Here is an 18,048-nt window from a genome sequence, read left to right on the forward strand (position 1 = left end):
GCAAGTGAGAACACAAATAAGATAATTTTATATCAACAAGGTTCAGTCCTTCACAAAGACGCAAAAGGTAATAATAATAATAAATAAATACAGTAACACCTCATTTATAACCCCACGGTGAATAAGAAACACTTTTACAACATTTACAAGACTTACCCATTTCATTATTCTTACAACACTTTTATATTTCATCATTCTAGACCGATGTTTCTTTTGCTGCTCCGTAGCTAGAAACTGATAACTCCCATCTAGTCAAATTTGGTCCTTTTTTTCAGAAAAACAGAAATATTCCTTTGGATCAACTTGCCCTTATGTTTTAGAATAATCTGGATTCCAGGAGAGAGAGAGAGAGAGAGAGCCAGTGTTCCTCTTTCTGCTTTTCAACAGGAAACTGAGGTTCTCCAGCCACTCAAATTATTTTTTTTTTATTCCAGGAAATAAGAAATGTTCCTTTGAAGAGAGAGAGTACTTAAAACAAACCCCGATATAGAACCACATCTGAAGTAATCAGGCCAGAGAGTTTCACAGGTACGAACTTTACAAATAATTGCAGTCGATAGTATTTTCGTTTTATAGCCATCGTTTCTATCAAGTGTCATAACGAAGCTGGAGCTTAATGAGGCTCCCTCTACACTTGTGGCAGCAGTTTTTATCGAGTGACCTGATAAAAATATACCTAGGTACATTGTAACTAATTGTAAGTCTTGGTTAGACCGAGCGGAAACGCCAACGAAATAGGACGAATTAGATTCGAGAGAAAAGTCCAGCGCTGGCATAAGGCCGGTTTAATTTTATAACAAAGACTTATTATAGATTTTCTATTTAACCAGGAAAACATGGCCTTTTGACCTCATATGGTCCAAAAAGAACGTTTAGATCGTGGTCTAACTCAGACTAGTTCGAACCTAGACCGCGTATTCTCGTGAGTTCCTAGCAATATATAAAAATACAAATGTTTGTTTAAAAAATCAATTACTTTAAAGGCGTTATCATTTAATTGAAAGTAAAAAAAGCTCAATCAACATTAATATTGATATTTATAAGCTTTAATTTGGCGAGAAATGTGTATGAGCAGTCCGTAGGGCTATTACCATTATACTGGCCACTAGTACTACAATGTGGCAATGTCTAGTTACATTTATCCAATTTTTCCCTTTTCAATAAATTTTATCTCGACCTTTATTCATATTTTGCCTTTTCCCTATTCATATATCTCTTTCGCGACGACGCATTTATAACAGAGAAAAATTTTAAATCCGTATGGTATGAATTACCGTTACTTGTAGGTGCAGCGATCATCATCAAGTTCAACAGGTTGGCTGATGGGAGGAGACACATGGGCGGTATAAACATCTTCAGCAGCAATTGGCCGTAATAAGATCGATAGATATTTGTGGTTTCGTTAACACTTGTGGCGGTCTTGATTGCAGGACTGGTAACTTGTAATTTCAGGCGTCCGTTGCTATGTGGGTGTCTTAGTAGAACGAATTAGTAATACTGAATGTAGGCCTTGGGCCAAGCAAGCGCTGGGACATATTAGTGATATAGAGTTTAGACCTAAGACCAGGCTGTTAACCTTACTAAGTTCCAGACTTTCTAGGATTAGTTTCACTTGTTAACAGAGTTCCAGGAAGGGGCTGATTGATACACTTGTGTTGTCGTCGGTAGATTTTTATTCAGGCTGAAAGAGGGAAGCGGGAACAACGAACATGTCACATTGTTTACATACAGGTGGTGCCACGACTCATCAGCGAGGAAGACTAAATACTAAAGAAAAATCAAAATACAAGCAGCGAGTGCTATGTACTAACACAATATGAACAATTCAAATCACAATATGCTAACACAGCAAAATTGCAATGATTACATGAATCAAAAACACAAAACACTTGCAGATAAAGAATAACACAGCTGCAAGAAAAGTATGCTGAACAAGCAACAAAATTGAATATACACAGTAGCTGCAAAAATAAAGGATAAATGCAATTATACCTGTCATCATCACATTTGGCAAAGGATTACAATGCAAAAAAAAAATGATCAGAAGGACAACCTAAGAACTTTGGCATGGCTCTGACTGTATTAAGGAATGATAAGTCCAATTCTTGCACACAACTCCTGTGTTTTCCTCCCAGTCAAACCCTTGGTTAGAAGGTAGGCTAGATTGTCATGAGATGCCACATATTGCAACTTGACCAACCCCTTCTTTACCACATCCTTCATGCAGTGATACTTCACATCCACAGCCTTGGAATTATCATTGACAATGTCCTTCTCTGCAAGGTTGATTGCTGCTGTACTGTCAGTAAGGATGCATAGCACCATGTAAAGATCACTTGCATTGATCTCCCTTAATATATCACATAGCCACAGTGCTTCTTGCATAGCAATAGCCATAGCAATGTACTCCGCCTGTTGTGAGGGCGTAGCAACTACCGTCTGCTTCTTACATCTCCACTCCACAGGTCCTCCGGCAATACACACCACCAGTCCACTGGACGATTTTCTGTCCACCTTGTTGTTGGCAAAGTCAGCATCAGAAAAAATCAATGCCTCCTTCCTACTCTTCCTAAATACTATGCAATAGTCATGGCTGTGGTTTAGGTACTTTATCAGATATTTCACTGCAGCCGTCTGCTTTCTCTTGGGGTTGGCCAAGAAATGACTGAGATAACTGACATCGAAACTCAAGTCAGGTCTTGTCCCATTTGCAACATACAGCAATGTACCTATGGCTCTTCGATATTCATGACTGTGTCTCTGCATCTGGCTCATTGTTGGCAGAGAATACATCTGCACTCAGAGGATTGTGTTTCCCTCTGCATTCAGATAACTCATGCTGCTCCAATTATCTGATCGATATAAGCACACTGGTTGATGCTTATGGTGTGCTCATCCTTTCGCAATATTCTCAGTGATAAGAAATCAGATATTTCTCCCAACTCTCGTATTTCAACTTCCTGGCTCAACCCTTTTTTGAACCAATCAATATCTTCTTTCTTTCCCCACATGGCAATGTCATCCACATAAAGTCCAACATACACTTTCCTTTCTTGATGATAGAATAGGCAAGGGTCACCAACTGACGGGTTGAACTTCATGCTTATAAAGATTTTCTTGATCTTATAGTACCATAAAGGCACTTCTTCAGCTTGCATACCATCCTATTCTTGTCATTATCAAAACCCTCCGGTTGTTCCAGGTATACTTCTTCCTTGATATCACTAATGATGTAGGCAGGTATTACATCAACATGCGCACACCTCAGTTCCCACAGCAAGCATCAACCGAATGGTCTTTCTTTTGATCACAGGCGAGTAGGTTTCCATGTAGTCAAAGCCATATCTTTGTGCAAATCCTTGTGCAACTTACCTGGCCTTGTACTTTGCAGGGTTGCCACTAGCATCAGTCTTCAGTTTGAACTTCCATGTTGACCCAATGACTTTGGTTGGTGGCCTTGGTACAACCTCCCATGTATTCATCTCAGTCAGTTTCTTAATCTCGTGTCCCATAGCAAATTTCCATCGTTCTGCTTGAGGACTAGCTAGGGCTTTTTTTTTGGCAATCTTTGGTTCGATGATAGTAGTCTCTTCATCTGGCTTAACCACTAGACACTCAGGGTTGTCTTTACATCTTGGCACTGTCATTTCTTTGGTTTAGGCACTCTTGCAGACTGCCGCAGGACTGGGACTTCTTCTTGAACTTCAGCTTCTTCATCTTCAGGCAGCACTGGAATTTCTTCTAAGACAGGAATCTGCTCATTGTTGATGTCTCCTTGTCCGCCATCTTTACCGCCTTCCTTGTCCAGACCGTCTCCCTTCTGCTCCCATTCTTCCTCTGTTTCCTCCCCGGAGTATGACTCGCCCGATAGTTGTAGATGGTATGTTTTCTGGTTCCCCTGAACACTAGAATCTTCTTTCTTCTTCCATGGGAAAACATCTTCATGGAATACAACGTCCCGCCTGATTACAGTATTACCCTTCCGGTTTGTGTGTTCCAAAGCCTGTATCCATCCTTTGTATCATCCTGATAACCAAGCATGATACACTCAACAGTCTTGCTATCAAGCTTGCTTCTGACTTCTCTCATGGCCTGAGCTCTGCATCCGAAGGGTCTCATGCGTTCATAATCACTCCTTGTGAGTTCCTTTCCTGTAGCCAGTTCCAGCTGTATCTTACAATCGATGGCACTGCTCGGCGTTCTGTTCCTGTTGTAGGCGGCAGTTGACATAGCTTCAGCCCACAGTCTCTTGTCAGCTCCAGCTTCAGATGATATAGTTATCACCATTTCTATAACTACGCGATTTTGTCGTTCCGCTCTCCCATTCTGCACTATTCCATTTGCAACCAGATAGTTGTCCAACTGCTCTTTACCAGAGTAATCCCCTCCGAAGTCAGACCTAATTTTCTTCAGGGTGTGGCCCGTGAGATTCTCCATCTTGGTCTTGTACTGAATGAGTCTAGACGCAATCATTCATCCTTGGGCTTCATTGGCATTACAGTCAGATACCTGGAGTAATTGTCAGTGAACACAATAGCATAAATGGACCCAACAAATGAAGGGGTATTAAAGGGTCCCAATAACATCGGTGTACACTAGCATCAAAGGTTAGATGCTCTTGATGTGCTTGCAGGAAAAGGTATCTTGTCATCTTACCCTCAATGCATGCGTCACATTTTCCACATTCTTTTTTCTTGACATTAGCCAGAACTGGAATTTTCTTCAAAGCGTCATAGTTGAGATGACCCATTCTTTGATGCCAAGTCTGCATCGATACCTTAGCGGGGCAATGCCACAGTAGCTCCCTCATTATCTTTACTAGGCCAGTCCAGATTCATAATGTAAACCTCCCCCTCTTTCCTAGCAACAAAGATTTCAGTGCCACCCTTGCATGCCTTTTCTAGGTCACCTACGAATAATACCGAAGCACCCTTGGCAGTGATCTGTTGTACAGACACCAGACTAGAGTATAGGTTAGGGACATACATCACTTCCTGAAGCACAGTCTTACATTTGGCTTGAATCACGATTACCCCAATCCCTTCCACCGAAAGTCTCTATCCATCACCGATTTTCACAAATCCCTTCCGTTGCAGGTTGATGTCCTTGAACTTCTTAATGTCACAGCACATATGATCTGACTTACCTGAGTCCAAAAACCACTTTCCCGCCGATGATTTTGACATGTAGGCGTGTGCATCTGCTTCGGCACATAGGAGCACTGCTTCTACTTCTTCAAATTCAACTACAGAAGCCTTGGCATCCCCTTTCTTATTGTGTCCGGGCTCCTTACAGGTGTAACACTTTATTTTACTATCACCAGAGGTGTCCTGCTTCTGAGGCTGCTGATTGTGCTTCTGCTTAGAATGCTGTTAAGCCATTGCTTTTAATGCCACAGGTTCTTCTTTGCTTGATGTCGCCCTGTTGTGCAATGACAATCCCCTTTCTTCCATCACAAGCTTGCTCTTTACATTTCTTGATGTGAGCCTATCCAGATCACCCTCGAAGGATCTCACAAAAGCATCATACTCCCTGAGTGGTAGCCCAAGTAGCAAGAAAGCAGCACAGTAAGTGTCATTTATTGGGATGCCACTCATTCTCACCTTCTGAATCAATTCATGCATCTTGGAAATGTAATCTGCCATTGGCATTGATGGCACTTTATCCAACCTAGCAATTTCCTTGAAAAACAGCATGGTGTGAATAATCCCAAATTCACCGTATATTTCCTTAAGTGTGTCCCACACTTCCTTTGCGAATTTAAACTCACCAACATTGTAGAGATTAGAACTGTGTAGCGCCTCGATAATGACTCTCCAAGCTCGGCGATTGACTCTGGCTTGTTCTTGGTTGAGCTCTGCCAAGGCCTCTTCTTCATTATCATTATCGTGGACGTCATTCCCAAACCCAGGTTCAATGGCATTCCGACAGTTCTTGTCAATCAGTCTTGCTTCGATCCTCTTCGACCACGGGTAGTAGTTTGCCCCTTTCACACTGTAAAAGGGTCTTCTCACATTCGGCCATCTTGAACTTACTTCTTGATGAAATGCTTTAAGAGAAGCTTAGCTATAGGCTAAGACTTTCTTCAGTCTGGACGATATCACACTTTTCACTCAATCCTGATGTGTTCTGGGCCCATAACCTGTTAACCTTACTAAGTTCCAGACTTTCTAGGATTAGTTTCACTTGTTAACAGAGTTCCAGGTGATTGATGCAGTTGTGTTGTCGTCGGTAGATTTTTATTCAGAGTTCAGACTGAAAGAGGGAAGCGGGAACAACGAACATGTTGCATTGTTTACATACTGGTGGCGCCACGACTCATCAGCGAGGAAAACTAAATACTAGAGAAAAATCAACATACAAGCAGCGAGTGCAATGTACTAACACAATACGGTACTAACACAATACGAGCAAAAAGCGCCTCAGTGGCGTGGTTGGTTTGGTGTTTGCTTCCCACCTCGGTGGTCGCCGGTTCGAATCTCGGCCATTCCATTGAGGAGTGAGAGATGTGTATTTCTGGTGTTAGAAGTTCACTCTCGACGTGGTTCGGAAGTCACGTAAAGCCGTTGGTCCCGTTGCTGAATGACCACTGGTTCCATGCAACGTAAAAACACCATACAAACAAACAAATACGAGAAAATATGAACAATGCAAATCACAATATGGTAACACAAGCAGGGGCTGGAACATACAGTGAGGTCATTCAACTCTGAAAGAAATGTTTAGAGTAAAAAAAATCTATGCAAGTCGCAACAGGAGAAAAAGATGCTACCAATTGCCAGGAGAGGGTTGAGGAGCTGGCACGGTGGCTAGTGATATAGTCACAAGGAAAAATTCACTTGTGTTAGGAAAAAAGTCACATTAATTTACAGTCTTTTGTTTTTACGGTCATCCCCAACTGCCTTGTGCTAAACCGTCGGTTGATCACTATCCAGGCAAGATTGATGTGACTGTTTTTCCCTATGATTTTTTTTATCTGGATTCGGAATAACCAATATCCTTTAACAATACGAAAGAGGAAAGCTATAAAGCTGTAAAGTAAAATCATTTAAAGTTAAAATAGTTGTGCGCCTAACACGAGTAGGGCAGTGTGCGCGCAAGTCTGTCTGCGGAGTGAGCTCTTAGCTTCTTAGGAACCAGGAATCGATGTTTATTAGGTAGATTTTCTTCCCCATCATATATATATATATGTATGTATAGTTCTCAAAACTTTATTATTTATATAATAGCATATTTTTTATCTTTCTCATTTTTATATTTCTCAGTTATGTTATTATTATCATCTAAATCTTCAATATTATTATTCTGTCATTATATTTCATGGTGTGGGGAGGGGGGGGCCACGTGCCCAGGTACCGCTCACCGGCCCCGCCCTCTTCGCTTTCCTAAAGTTATCCGGTTTACTTTAACAATTTGACCTAAGTTGTAATGTAGGCTTATGCCCACACACAAGAAGGTTCATAGGCCTATGTTGCGTTTACACCGAACCAAAGTCTTCTATGTACTTAGCACCGAACGAATCGTGTCGAGTCATTGACGCGAGTCAAATTGAGTCAATTTGACTCATTCCCGTCCACAATGAATGAGTCAATCGGAGTCAGATAATTTAAAACTTACCTATCAGCGCTGTTGTGTTATGGCTGATTCGCAGCGACTCATCAAGATATATAGGTCCCCAGACGAAACCCATGGGTCGCTGTGACTCAACGGTTTTATTTAATAAAAATTTTAAAAAATCAGTAGAACCAACGCAGTCTTAGCCTTGACAAGCATTCATATTATCGCTATTTTCTGACCCTTCATTTTTATAAGTTTTGGCTTTTAGACCTATGGCTATTTCGGAAGATGTTATATTCAGACTTTTTCTTTTTTACTTAATTTTAAAATCAGCAGAAATCATTTATTTACAAACAAACAAAAAAAGTTTCGTAGCGAGAGTGCATTTTCCCTCCCGTGAAAATTCATAGTATTCGTGTATGTATATATGTAGCCTATGTATGTAAAGGAGAAAAACGTTGTTTACTTCTACTGCAAATGACCTTGAAGGCTATATATATATGTTATTATTTCTAAACACGATCCGACCACTAGTGATAAATGACTGCGCATTCAGCTTTGTTTACCGAAGTTTGAGATTGGATAAGGATCTCTCTCTCTCTCTCTCTCTCTCTCTCTCTCTCTCTCTCTCTCTCTCTCTCTCTCTCTCTCACAACATATTATGCCCGAAATTTTACTTCCATGAAAAGGCGAACGATTTCTGCTACTAGCCCTATATTCATTTTCTTTCATTGTTTCTCTGCTTCAGTCTCCTTTGAGCTGAATTTAATACATTTATTTTGGCTATATCGATTCATATCAGTATATTCTTCCACTCATAGTAACTACATCTTACTTAGGCTTAAGGTTTTCCCTTATACTACATGTTCCACGTTATATAGTCCTCTCCACATATTTTAAGGAATCTCGCTTAGCAGATTGATAAACCTGTTCAGAATTGATAAAAATTAATAGTAATAGTGATGATAACAATAATGATATGACAAAGCGATAAGTAAAGAGACAAGGATCGTGGTGCGGCTTCTGTGTTAACAAAAGCCGCGGTCACTCCTGTTTGATATGAGGAAAAGGAAATGGTGCTTGGAGCTCTCTCTCTCTCTCTCTCTCTCTCTCTCTCTCTCTCTCTCTCTCTCTCTCTCTCTCTCTCTCTCTCTCTCTCTCTCATGTAATGTTGCGGTTCGAACTTTGAAGGGTACATAAGAAATGAAGAAAAGTCAGTAAGAAAAGAAACAGAAGGTAAACAAAATGAAATGAAATCGATTGCTCTTCCAACACTAGTCTCATGCTCTATGTACATACGAAAGGTCATTCTTATAAAGTCAAGATTAATTTCATTGTTCTGATAATCTTTCACTGTCCTTTCTTTTATCATTTATCTTTACTTCTTTCATTTGCGTGTTATTCTCCCTCGTCTCTGTGGCTTATTCTTTTTTCTCTTGAGGTATTCAAACCTGGGTAGGCCTAGTCCAATGACTTTTTGATAGGGTTAGTTTGAATGTCGTGTAAACTTTAATAAAATAATAATAAAATAATAATAATAATAATAATAAAATAATAATAATAATAATCATAATAATAAGAATAATAAGAATAATAATAATAATAATAATAATAATAATAATAATAATAATAATAATCTACAGTTATGAAAATCCGGAGATTACACTGCTAGCGTTTGGGATCAATACAAACGCTGTTATATAACAGATTTAAAACTCCAAGATACGCTCTCTCTCTCTCTCTCTCTCTCTCTCTCTCTCTCTCTCTCTCTCTCTCCTCTCTCTATCTCTATCTCACTTGAACGGTTTTCCTCTTGAAAGACGCAACGCGGAAGTTTGGTCCCTTTTTATATAGTTTCTGTCAACTTTTCCTCCTTTTTTATGTCGTATGCTTTATAAACCAGGGTAACTGCTTTTTTCTCGTAAGTGCTAAAGCAGCTGTTAATTGTATATATTTTTTTACTCTGATATGAATGCTAAAGCAGTTTTCATTAATATCTTATATATATTCTTCAAAGTTGTGGACAGTTCCCATATTTTTTCTCTAGACTTATGTGGTAGCTACTATACCACATGATAACGCAGCGTTCAGATTCTTATTATCGGAAATGTGTCATTATACCATGATAAAACCGCCTTTTAATTACATTATATATATTTACGATTATCATTATACCAGAGGATTGTAAGCAAGCGTGGAAACATATAATAATGCATCATTTTCTCAAAAACTAATGATTCCGTTTAATTAAGTTTTGTGCGTCCGGCCGTGGGATATTCATGACACATTAGCATTCAACTCTCTCTCTCTCTCTCTCTCTCTCTCTCTCTCTCTCTCTCTCTCTCTCTCTCTCTCTCTCTCTCTCTCTCTCTCTCTTCGCTAGCAGAGCGCGACCTCCAGTAGTACATCACCGCATGACTTTGATAGCATGTTCGCTTAGTAAGGCGTGCGGATACGATCGCGCGCCCGCATGAGCGCGTAGGTTTATACTCTTTAAGGAATGTGTGCTGCATGTGAGAATGTCTCTTAAGCGACTGACTGATTGATTTATGCCTACTAAACCTGGCGCTACAAACTCTTACAAGAAATAAAGGTTTATATAGATCTTTGCTATATAAAGGTGTATATAGGTCTTTGCTATATAGATCGTAACCTTGCACAGGGCATTATAGGTCTAGGGGTCTAAGCTATTTAGACCTTAATCTTGCACTAGGTATACTGTTGGCGGTTCCTCCTCATTCTAGCCCTCACCAACACTCTCCCCCAATCTCCAACAGGATTGGTGACGAAACCAATTGGTGGCCAAATGACAATTGTGAATGTTTATCTCAAATAACAGTTTTGCTTTTGCAACAAACAGCAGCCATTGCTATCACAGTCAACTCCTGCACGAGGCGCCCTGTTGGCGATTCCTCCTCACTGTAGCCCTCACCAACACTCTCTCCCTCTCCCCCAATCTCCAACAAGATTGATGGCGAAACCTTATGAGAGCTGTGAGTGCTTCTCTCAAATAAGAGCGTTGCTTTTGCAACAAACAGCAGCCAAGGTTTGCATTGCTATCGCTCCATCTTGGAAATACGTTGATGAAGCCGAAGATATATTGTGTCTGAGGTTCTTTCATGCAGGATTATCGCAACAGGATATTATATCTAGATCCTCTAGGAATAAGGAATATGCTGGGCGGGGGCAGCCAAGTAAGTCTGTAAAAAGGTGATGACCAATTATAAGCCGCCATCTTGAGTTTGGTTTCAAACCCTTTAGCCAGACATTATTGGCCTTGGGTTCGTTTGACCAACCGAAGGATTCTTATCAAGAGTTTCCTGATAAGCTGAAGTTGCAACTACATAAATCTATTTCATTTTAAACCAGCTGGAGAGAGAGAGAGAGAGAGAGAGAGAGAGAGAGAGAGAGAGAGAGAGAGAGCATATTAGGTGACAACAGTTACAGAAGTTACAACTATGCAAATCTATTGCAGTTTATTAAACCGATTGAGTGTTGTGAGAGAGAGAGAAAGAGAGATAGATAGATAGATAGATAGAGAAAGAGAGAGTATATTGAGTGACCAATGTAATTACAGCTACCCAAATCTATTACAATTTGATTAAACCAGTTGAGAGAGAGAGAGAGGGAAAGAGAGAGAGAGCACAGATTCAGATAACTTATTCAGGATGCTACTTACTGGGTAAAACGTCTCAAACCTTCCTTCCCTCCACTACCCCCCCTCCCCCCCACCCAAACAAACCCCCAACCTACACCCACACTCTTGCCCATTTCTTTCTTTATTAATTAGCGTCTGTGTAACGGACACGTAATATGATGTTTGTGGAGTTTTATTATAGCTTATTATCCTGTCCATGGGAGGTAATAGACTGTGGAATGTAACTTTAGAATGATAAAGAAATGTTTTTTTTTACTTTTTTTAGTAGGAGTCTATATATATATATATATATATATATATATTGTACTTTACATTGTGTATTTTAATATTGTAGCTTAATTTTATTGTACTAATTAGATATTGTTACTTTTAGCTTGAAAATGAGGCCTGCTGGTTGGCTTCGAAACGTTGCAACTTAATATATATATATATATATATATATATATATATATATATATATATATATATAGACAGAGAGAGAGAGAGAGAGAGAGAGAGAGAGAGAGAGAGAGAGCAAGTCGAGTACAGAGTTCCCTTGTTATCGTGCACTCCGCGTCCACTCATCCAGTCTGGAGTACACACACTAGTAGGCGCAAAAGCGCAATTTAAATATATATTTTTATTTTGCCAAAGAAGCATTCTCTTCTGTACTTCCACAATAGCAGTCTATTCGCATACATAAGTATGTGTGTGTGTATTTATATGTATATGTAGACCTATTTATACATATACTACATACATGCATAGGCGAGAACGTGCACGCATGAATACAAGACACCTTGAGATGAATATCAAAGAGGTGACTATTAAAATGGCAGCTCGAAAGGAATCTCTCTCTCTCTCTCTCTCTCTCTCTCTCTCTCTCTCTCTCTCTCTCTCTCTCTCTCTCTCTCATCAGATTCTAAAAACGCATGTGGGAGAGACTTTCCAAGAAGCAATTGGAACTTCTTCAGAAGTTCATTTATCTATTTTTGAACTTGTTTTTTTTTTAATAAGTGGGATCTCTTCTTTCTGTATCTCCCTTTATTCCCTCTTACTTCATCCTAATGAACACCGTGATATTGTTTGGAAGAATTCCAAGTCAGTGGCTCCCTTTTGGTGGGCTTGTTCCATATGAATAAATTTCTTCGTCCTCTGAATAATAAAAATAATAATAATAATAATAATAATAATAATAATAATAATAATAATAATAATAATAATAATAATAATAATAATAATAATAATAATAATAATGCTTTTATTTCTAAGTAACTTGAGAAAGTTGTTTTTCATAAGTAAGGTGATATTTTGTTTACGTGGTTTTTACTAAATCTGGAGTGTGACATATACACGGTGTATGGTACTGGATTCGCTGGCTGTGTGTGCATTTAATAAGCACACGTAAATACTCACACACATACATTGTATATATATATATATATATATATATATATATCTATATATAATATATATATATATATATATATATATATATATATACAAGCAAGTAAAAGTCCGGTGGCCCTCATTTCTATTCCAAAGCGAATAGTAGTATATCCTTGAGACTAGAATTGCTTAAATCTATGTTTGTCAAGCGAGTATCAATAACGCTGCTGAGAATGCGCAGTTCAAAGGAGAGAGAGGAGGAGAGAGGATGATGAACTTGATTTTTGAGAAGAGATGAGAGAGGCGACGCGACGAAGTCGGAGAGAGAGAGAGAGAGAGAGAGAGAGAGTACCTTGCCTCAGAGTATATTAAACGTTCGCCTAAATTGACATGTGTATGCATGCATTTATGTAAAGGAAGTTTGTGACTGTGTTCGAGCGCAATTTTGAATTCCACATACGTGTTTGTGCATGCGTTGGTGCGCATCGTTTGTGTACTTGTTAGTCGAAGGAAGTCTACACTTGTATGTGTATAATTGCCAATATGTATGTACGTTTGTGATCATTTTCCGTACATTCTGAATTTCATGTACTAAGTATGTGCTTGGCTTTCGTTTGTAGTACATATCAGTAGAAAGGTATGTGAGAGTAGTTTGTGACAATCACTAAGCAAATTTTGACAGTGACATATGTGTGTGCTTGCGTTTCCTTTCATCCCGAAACCGCCTTGGAAATCTGCAAGCATCCAGGAAGCTGAATTTCCCGCATGTCGAACCTCTACAGGAAATGAAAGCACCGGTCAGGCAGCCATGCTTGTCGTGACGCGTGGGCTCGTTCGTTTGGGTCCCGCTTTCAAGTAAAACGTAAAATAATTATTACTATAGAAGATGAGCCGTATTCATATGGAACAAACCCACCACAGGGGCATTGACTTGACATGCTTGGCTCTAAAGGGCCCCATACACTGAACGATTGTATGAACGATTGTCTGAACGACTCTGTATCGTTCGTAAAAACATTGTGTATGGGCTCGTCTGAATGCAAAAGTTGGCGGAGTTTCATGTCTGAACGATCTCAGCGGGAATCTGTCAGGACCAGGTTGCTGGCTCACGACTTATGTCTGTCAAACACAGATCGTTCCAATGTATGTGTTTGTTTGCCGATATAACGCTATCGCGTACGTCTCTTCTACAGATGATACCTCCATCTTTGTTCAGACTGAAATCGGTGCGGAGATGGTTCATACTGTCTGAATAAGTGAGTGTGTTTGTCGATAACGACAATCGTTCAGACGATCAATCATTCATACAATCTTTCAGTGTAGGGGTCCCCTAACAGTACCACTAAGTGACTATGGTACCATATGGCTCTACCAGTACCACCGAGTGACTATGGTACTATGTCCTTCTAAGTGACTATGGTACTATGGTACTATTTTACGGTTATTTCGAATGACAGGATGAGAAATACGCGGGAATAATTCAACATATTAAGGAAGATCTATTTATATGTTGGCTCGGAAAAGAAAATTAAAACAAAATTTTAAAAAATATTTTCCCCCGGAAGTCCTCAGATTTTTAGCTTGAACCGTTTCCGCACATGTTTCGCGCGCTGCACATGTTTGCCATAATTACATCACATACGCAATGGCTGTTGGAGACATAATTTTGACGACGTCACCGTCATTGATTATCCCGGGTATACAGAAGAGCGGCGACTTCTTCTCGGTTAAAGCTCATTTGAATTTGTAAATGCTTCACCTGTTGAATGTCGCGATTAGGATTTTACTGGCCAGCTACGCTCTTCCTCCTCCTGCCTCTTTCATGAGTTGTTTCTCATTATTTCATAGGTTTAACTGTGTATTCAAACCAAGTATGCATTTATTGTCACGTAGGCCTAACAATGTTTTCAAAACACGTATGCATTGTCATATACCTCTATTACAGTGTTTCCAAAACACGTATGCATTGTCCCGTAGGTCCAAGGCCTTGCGTAGGTCTAACAGTGTCTTGAAAACACGTATCTTTTTTCATAAAAGTCGGACCGTGTTTTCAAAATATGTAATGTCAAGTAGGTCTAGGAGTGTATTCAAAACATGCATGCATTCTCATATAAGTCAAAAAGTGTTTCCAAAACACGTATGCATTATTATATGTCTTATAGTGTTTTCAAAACACGTTTTCATTGTCCCGTGGGCCTAAAACAGCGTTCCACCAGAAGTATGAGACTATGTTATCTGGTTTTCTCACACAAACGCACAAGCACATGGACACAAACATATGCCAGAACACCTGTATAATTTTCTCATTTAAATGGTGCCGTAAAGTTTTGCATGAAAAGCAAGGCTGAAACTTGAGTTGCGTGCTTTTCTTTGCTTGAGTTCTCCTTCTGCCAGAACTGACACAATTGCAAGCAGAGCGTGAAGGTCTGTCTCCATGTTCAGGCAACCGAAAAAACGATTGGACAAACAACGCGTATATATATATATATATATATATATATATATATATATATATATATATATATATATATGACAACCATTTAAAACTAAACCGAATCACTAAGGAAGACAAAACGCATGAGCGGGCATAAGGCCAGCGTAATCTGGAAGAGGAAGAAAAAGAAGAAGATAAACGTAGGAATTCATGGCCAAAATTGGCAACAGTTCGCATATCGCCTTTAACTCAAGTACTTTCCGTCTAACTTACTGACATGAACTTCGGTCTATCTTCTTTAAATAGTAAAAGTTTCGGCTATTGTTATTGACCCATTTTTATTCTATTTCTTCTTTTTTCCTTAATTTTCTTCTTTTGCTTTTAGGAAATCTTTGCCTCTAGCATCATGGTAACGACAGTAGTCGGAGTTTATTATTTGAATGTTCAGAGCAGGCCTAAGGAAATTATCTTAGATAATGAATAACGTTTATAATTCATCAACAAAGATCTTAGACACAATGAATAACATATACAATTTATCAACATAATAGAACCCTGTTTCAGGCATATACCTGGCAGAGCCCTGCTTTAGGCATATACAGCCTATTATAGCCTAACAGAACCATGTCATATAGACCGCAGATTTAGATATTCAATCTAATAGAACCCTGTTCTAGTTAGATAACTTAATTAATGAAACCATGTTTTATAGAAACCTGGTTTAGGAATATAGACTAATGAAATCCTTTTTAGGCATATAGTCCTATAGAACCGTAGATAGTCATATAGCTGAATAGAACCTTGTTTTAGGTATATAGCCTAATGGAACCCTGTGACTGGGCTGATAAAAAGGAGATAAGATAACAGTTAACAGAGCGAACGCCAAAACTAGAACACATCAATGTCTATTAGTATCCCATTTTATCGACACCACTCGTGTACCTTTTTGTAAACACAAATTAGGGAACACAGAGTAAAGTAGGGAATGTAAATGAATAAGCATTTATCGTGAGTCATCAAAAGCAACGATTGCTATAGATCTAGTTAGGGAGATTTAAAAAAAATACTCGAAAACGACAGGCTTAAAAGTGCTGTTATATATATATAATATATATATATATATATATATATATAGATATATATATATAATATATATATATATAAAACAAGAAAAATAGAGGAGATGTGATACTAAAATGATAAAAGAAATGATTGAAAAACGCGTATAAATGTATATGTAAATGAACGAATAAAGCAGAAAAGATAAAGCAAGTTCATGATATCATTCTTGTGGTAGCCATTATATCTCTGAAGTGATATTGGACGCACTGATAATATTGGTTGCCCAAAGTACAAACTATAATCATGGATTGTACTACAACTTATAGTAACAAGACGATTTTCATTCTCTGGTCATCTTTCTATAATTCGATGTTTATTTTGGGAGGCAATGCTCTATTCTATCTCTATCTCATTGGCTGGTCCAGTTTTCAAAACTAGTAGTAGCTTTCTTGAATATCACCGTTTTCTGTGTCATAGCAGAGGTTTTTCTCTTTGTTGAATGCAATTATATTTTTGTCCTTGATTTTCTCCATGTTTTTGCGTTTTTGCAGCTTCTCAAATTCCGAAACGAATCGTGAAACAATTATACTTTTGTTAAGTTTTGACATTTCAAAATCCCAATCAGTCTATATTTATCTACACCGTATAGCCTAATTATTAGGCTTCGTGCCGGGAGGAGAGCTAAGCTATTTCATTTTCATAATGCACATTTATACCCTTTTCTTGCTTTGAAAAAGCAACCAATAAATAAATAAATAGATAAATAAAGCTCTATTAATTCAGGGGTGCCCACATATATACTGTCATTTTCTTCATGAACATTTTAATTCGATAATTATTGTTATAATATGGTATCCGGTAAATCTATCTTCCTTGGACTGACAACGTGTTGGAAAATGCTTTCTTAAGTCAGTTTAATTTATAAATTCATTTGAACCATTATAAATTTATTGAAACTCGTTAAACTTATAATATTTAGTTTGGCTAGATTGTTGACTGAAAGCACGTTCTCCAAAACTCATGTACCATAGGCCTATAATTTTGATAACATTAGGCATATTTTAATAACATTACTTATATTTCGATAGCAGTACTTTTACAGTAATCATTTTTTTTCTATCACGAACGAAGCTAATTATTTATAATCTTCCAAAATGGCAGACTTAACAAATTAACATTGGTTATAACAACAAGGCAAAGTCTAAGGTGTATATATAAAAAAAACCCGTCAAGCAGTATATAGATTTTCATCGTGACAAATGTCAGTAGATTCATTACCTCCAAGTGGATGATCACCATTTTCCTTATCTCGTTCGGCATAGGGGACAAGCTTAGTATTTCGACAACAGAAATCAATTCGAATCTGTGACGCCATTACCAAGTACTAGACAAAGCATTGCAAACGCGATAGTCCTACGTAAAACGCCCAGTGGCAGACTCGCATTTAATTATGCCAAGGTCTTGTGAATGATCAAATAACGAATATTTGTTTTATTAAATTATTAACTTAACTATATTTTCATCAACGTGCTCAAACAGCGACTGGATAATGAATTCACAAAATGCGTAGCGGTAAAATGAAAACAGGAAGTAAGAAAAAAACACCTGGCCGGTTAAGTTGAATTAGATAAAAGAGAGAGAGAGAGAGAGAGAGAGAGAGAGAGAGAGAGAGAGAGAGAGAGAGAGAGAGAGAGAGAGAGAGAGAATCGCCATGACAGTACGTTCATCTATTGTCAAAATCAATTTAGAAATCGTTTGAGAGGTAAATATTGTGCTTTGTATTAAGAGAGCGTCAGCCCGGAATCTGAAATTAGAAGTTGAAGCGACTTTTGAATTTTAAATAAACTTTGAAGGCGAACTGTGAGCCATCATATCAAAGTAAGCCAGGCTTGTGAATGTGAATTTAACAACCTTATGTATAGACGAAACCTCGAGACAGGGGATATTTAAAGTATTTGGTGATGTGATT

General features: G+C 38.4%; 1 protein-coding gene across 1 annotated transcript; it reads right to left on the reverse strand.

Moving 5' to 3' along the window:
* Positions 1 to 2,082: 2,082 nt before the first annotated feature.
* Positions 2,083 to 2,775, reverse strand: LOC135199733 (uncharacterized). Its single transcript, XM_064227888.1, has one exon. The coding sequence runs from the start codon at positions 2,773 to 2,775 to the stop codon at positions 2,083 to 2,085; it is 693 nt and encodes a 230-aa protein (XP_064083958.1).
* Positions 2,776 to 18,048: the final 15,273 nt, after the last annotated feature.

Source organism: Macrobrachium nipponense, chromosome 26 (genome assembly GCF_015104395.2).
Source record: "Macrobrachium nipponense isolate FS-2020 chromosome 26, ASM1510439v2, whole genome shotgun sequence".
Lineage (NCBI taxonomy): Eukaryota > Metazoa > Arthropoda > Malacostraca > Decapoda > Palaemonidae > Macrobrachium > Macrobrachium nipponense.

Bases quoted from the DNA above. Each gene is read 5' to 3' on its own strand.
- LOC135199733 (XM_064227888.1), bottom strand. From the start codon at position 2,775: ATGAGCCAGATGCAGAGACACAGTCATGAATATCGAAGAGCCATAGGT.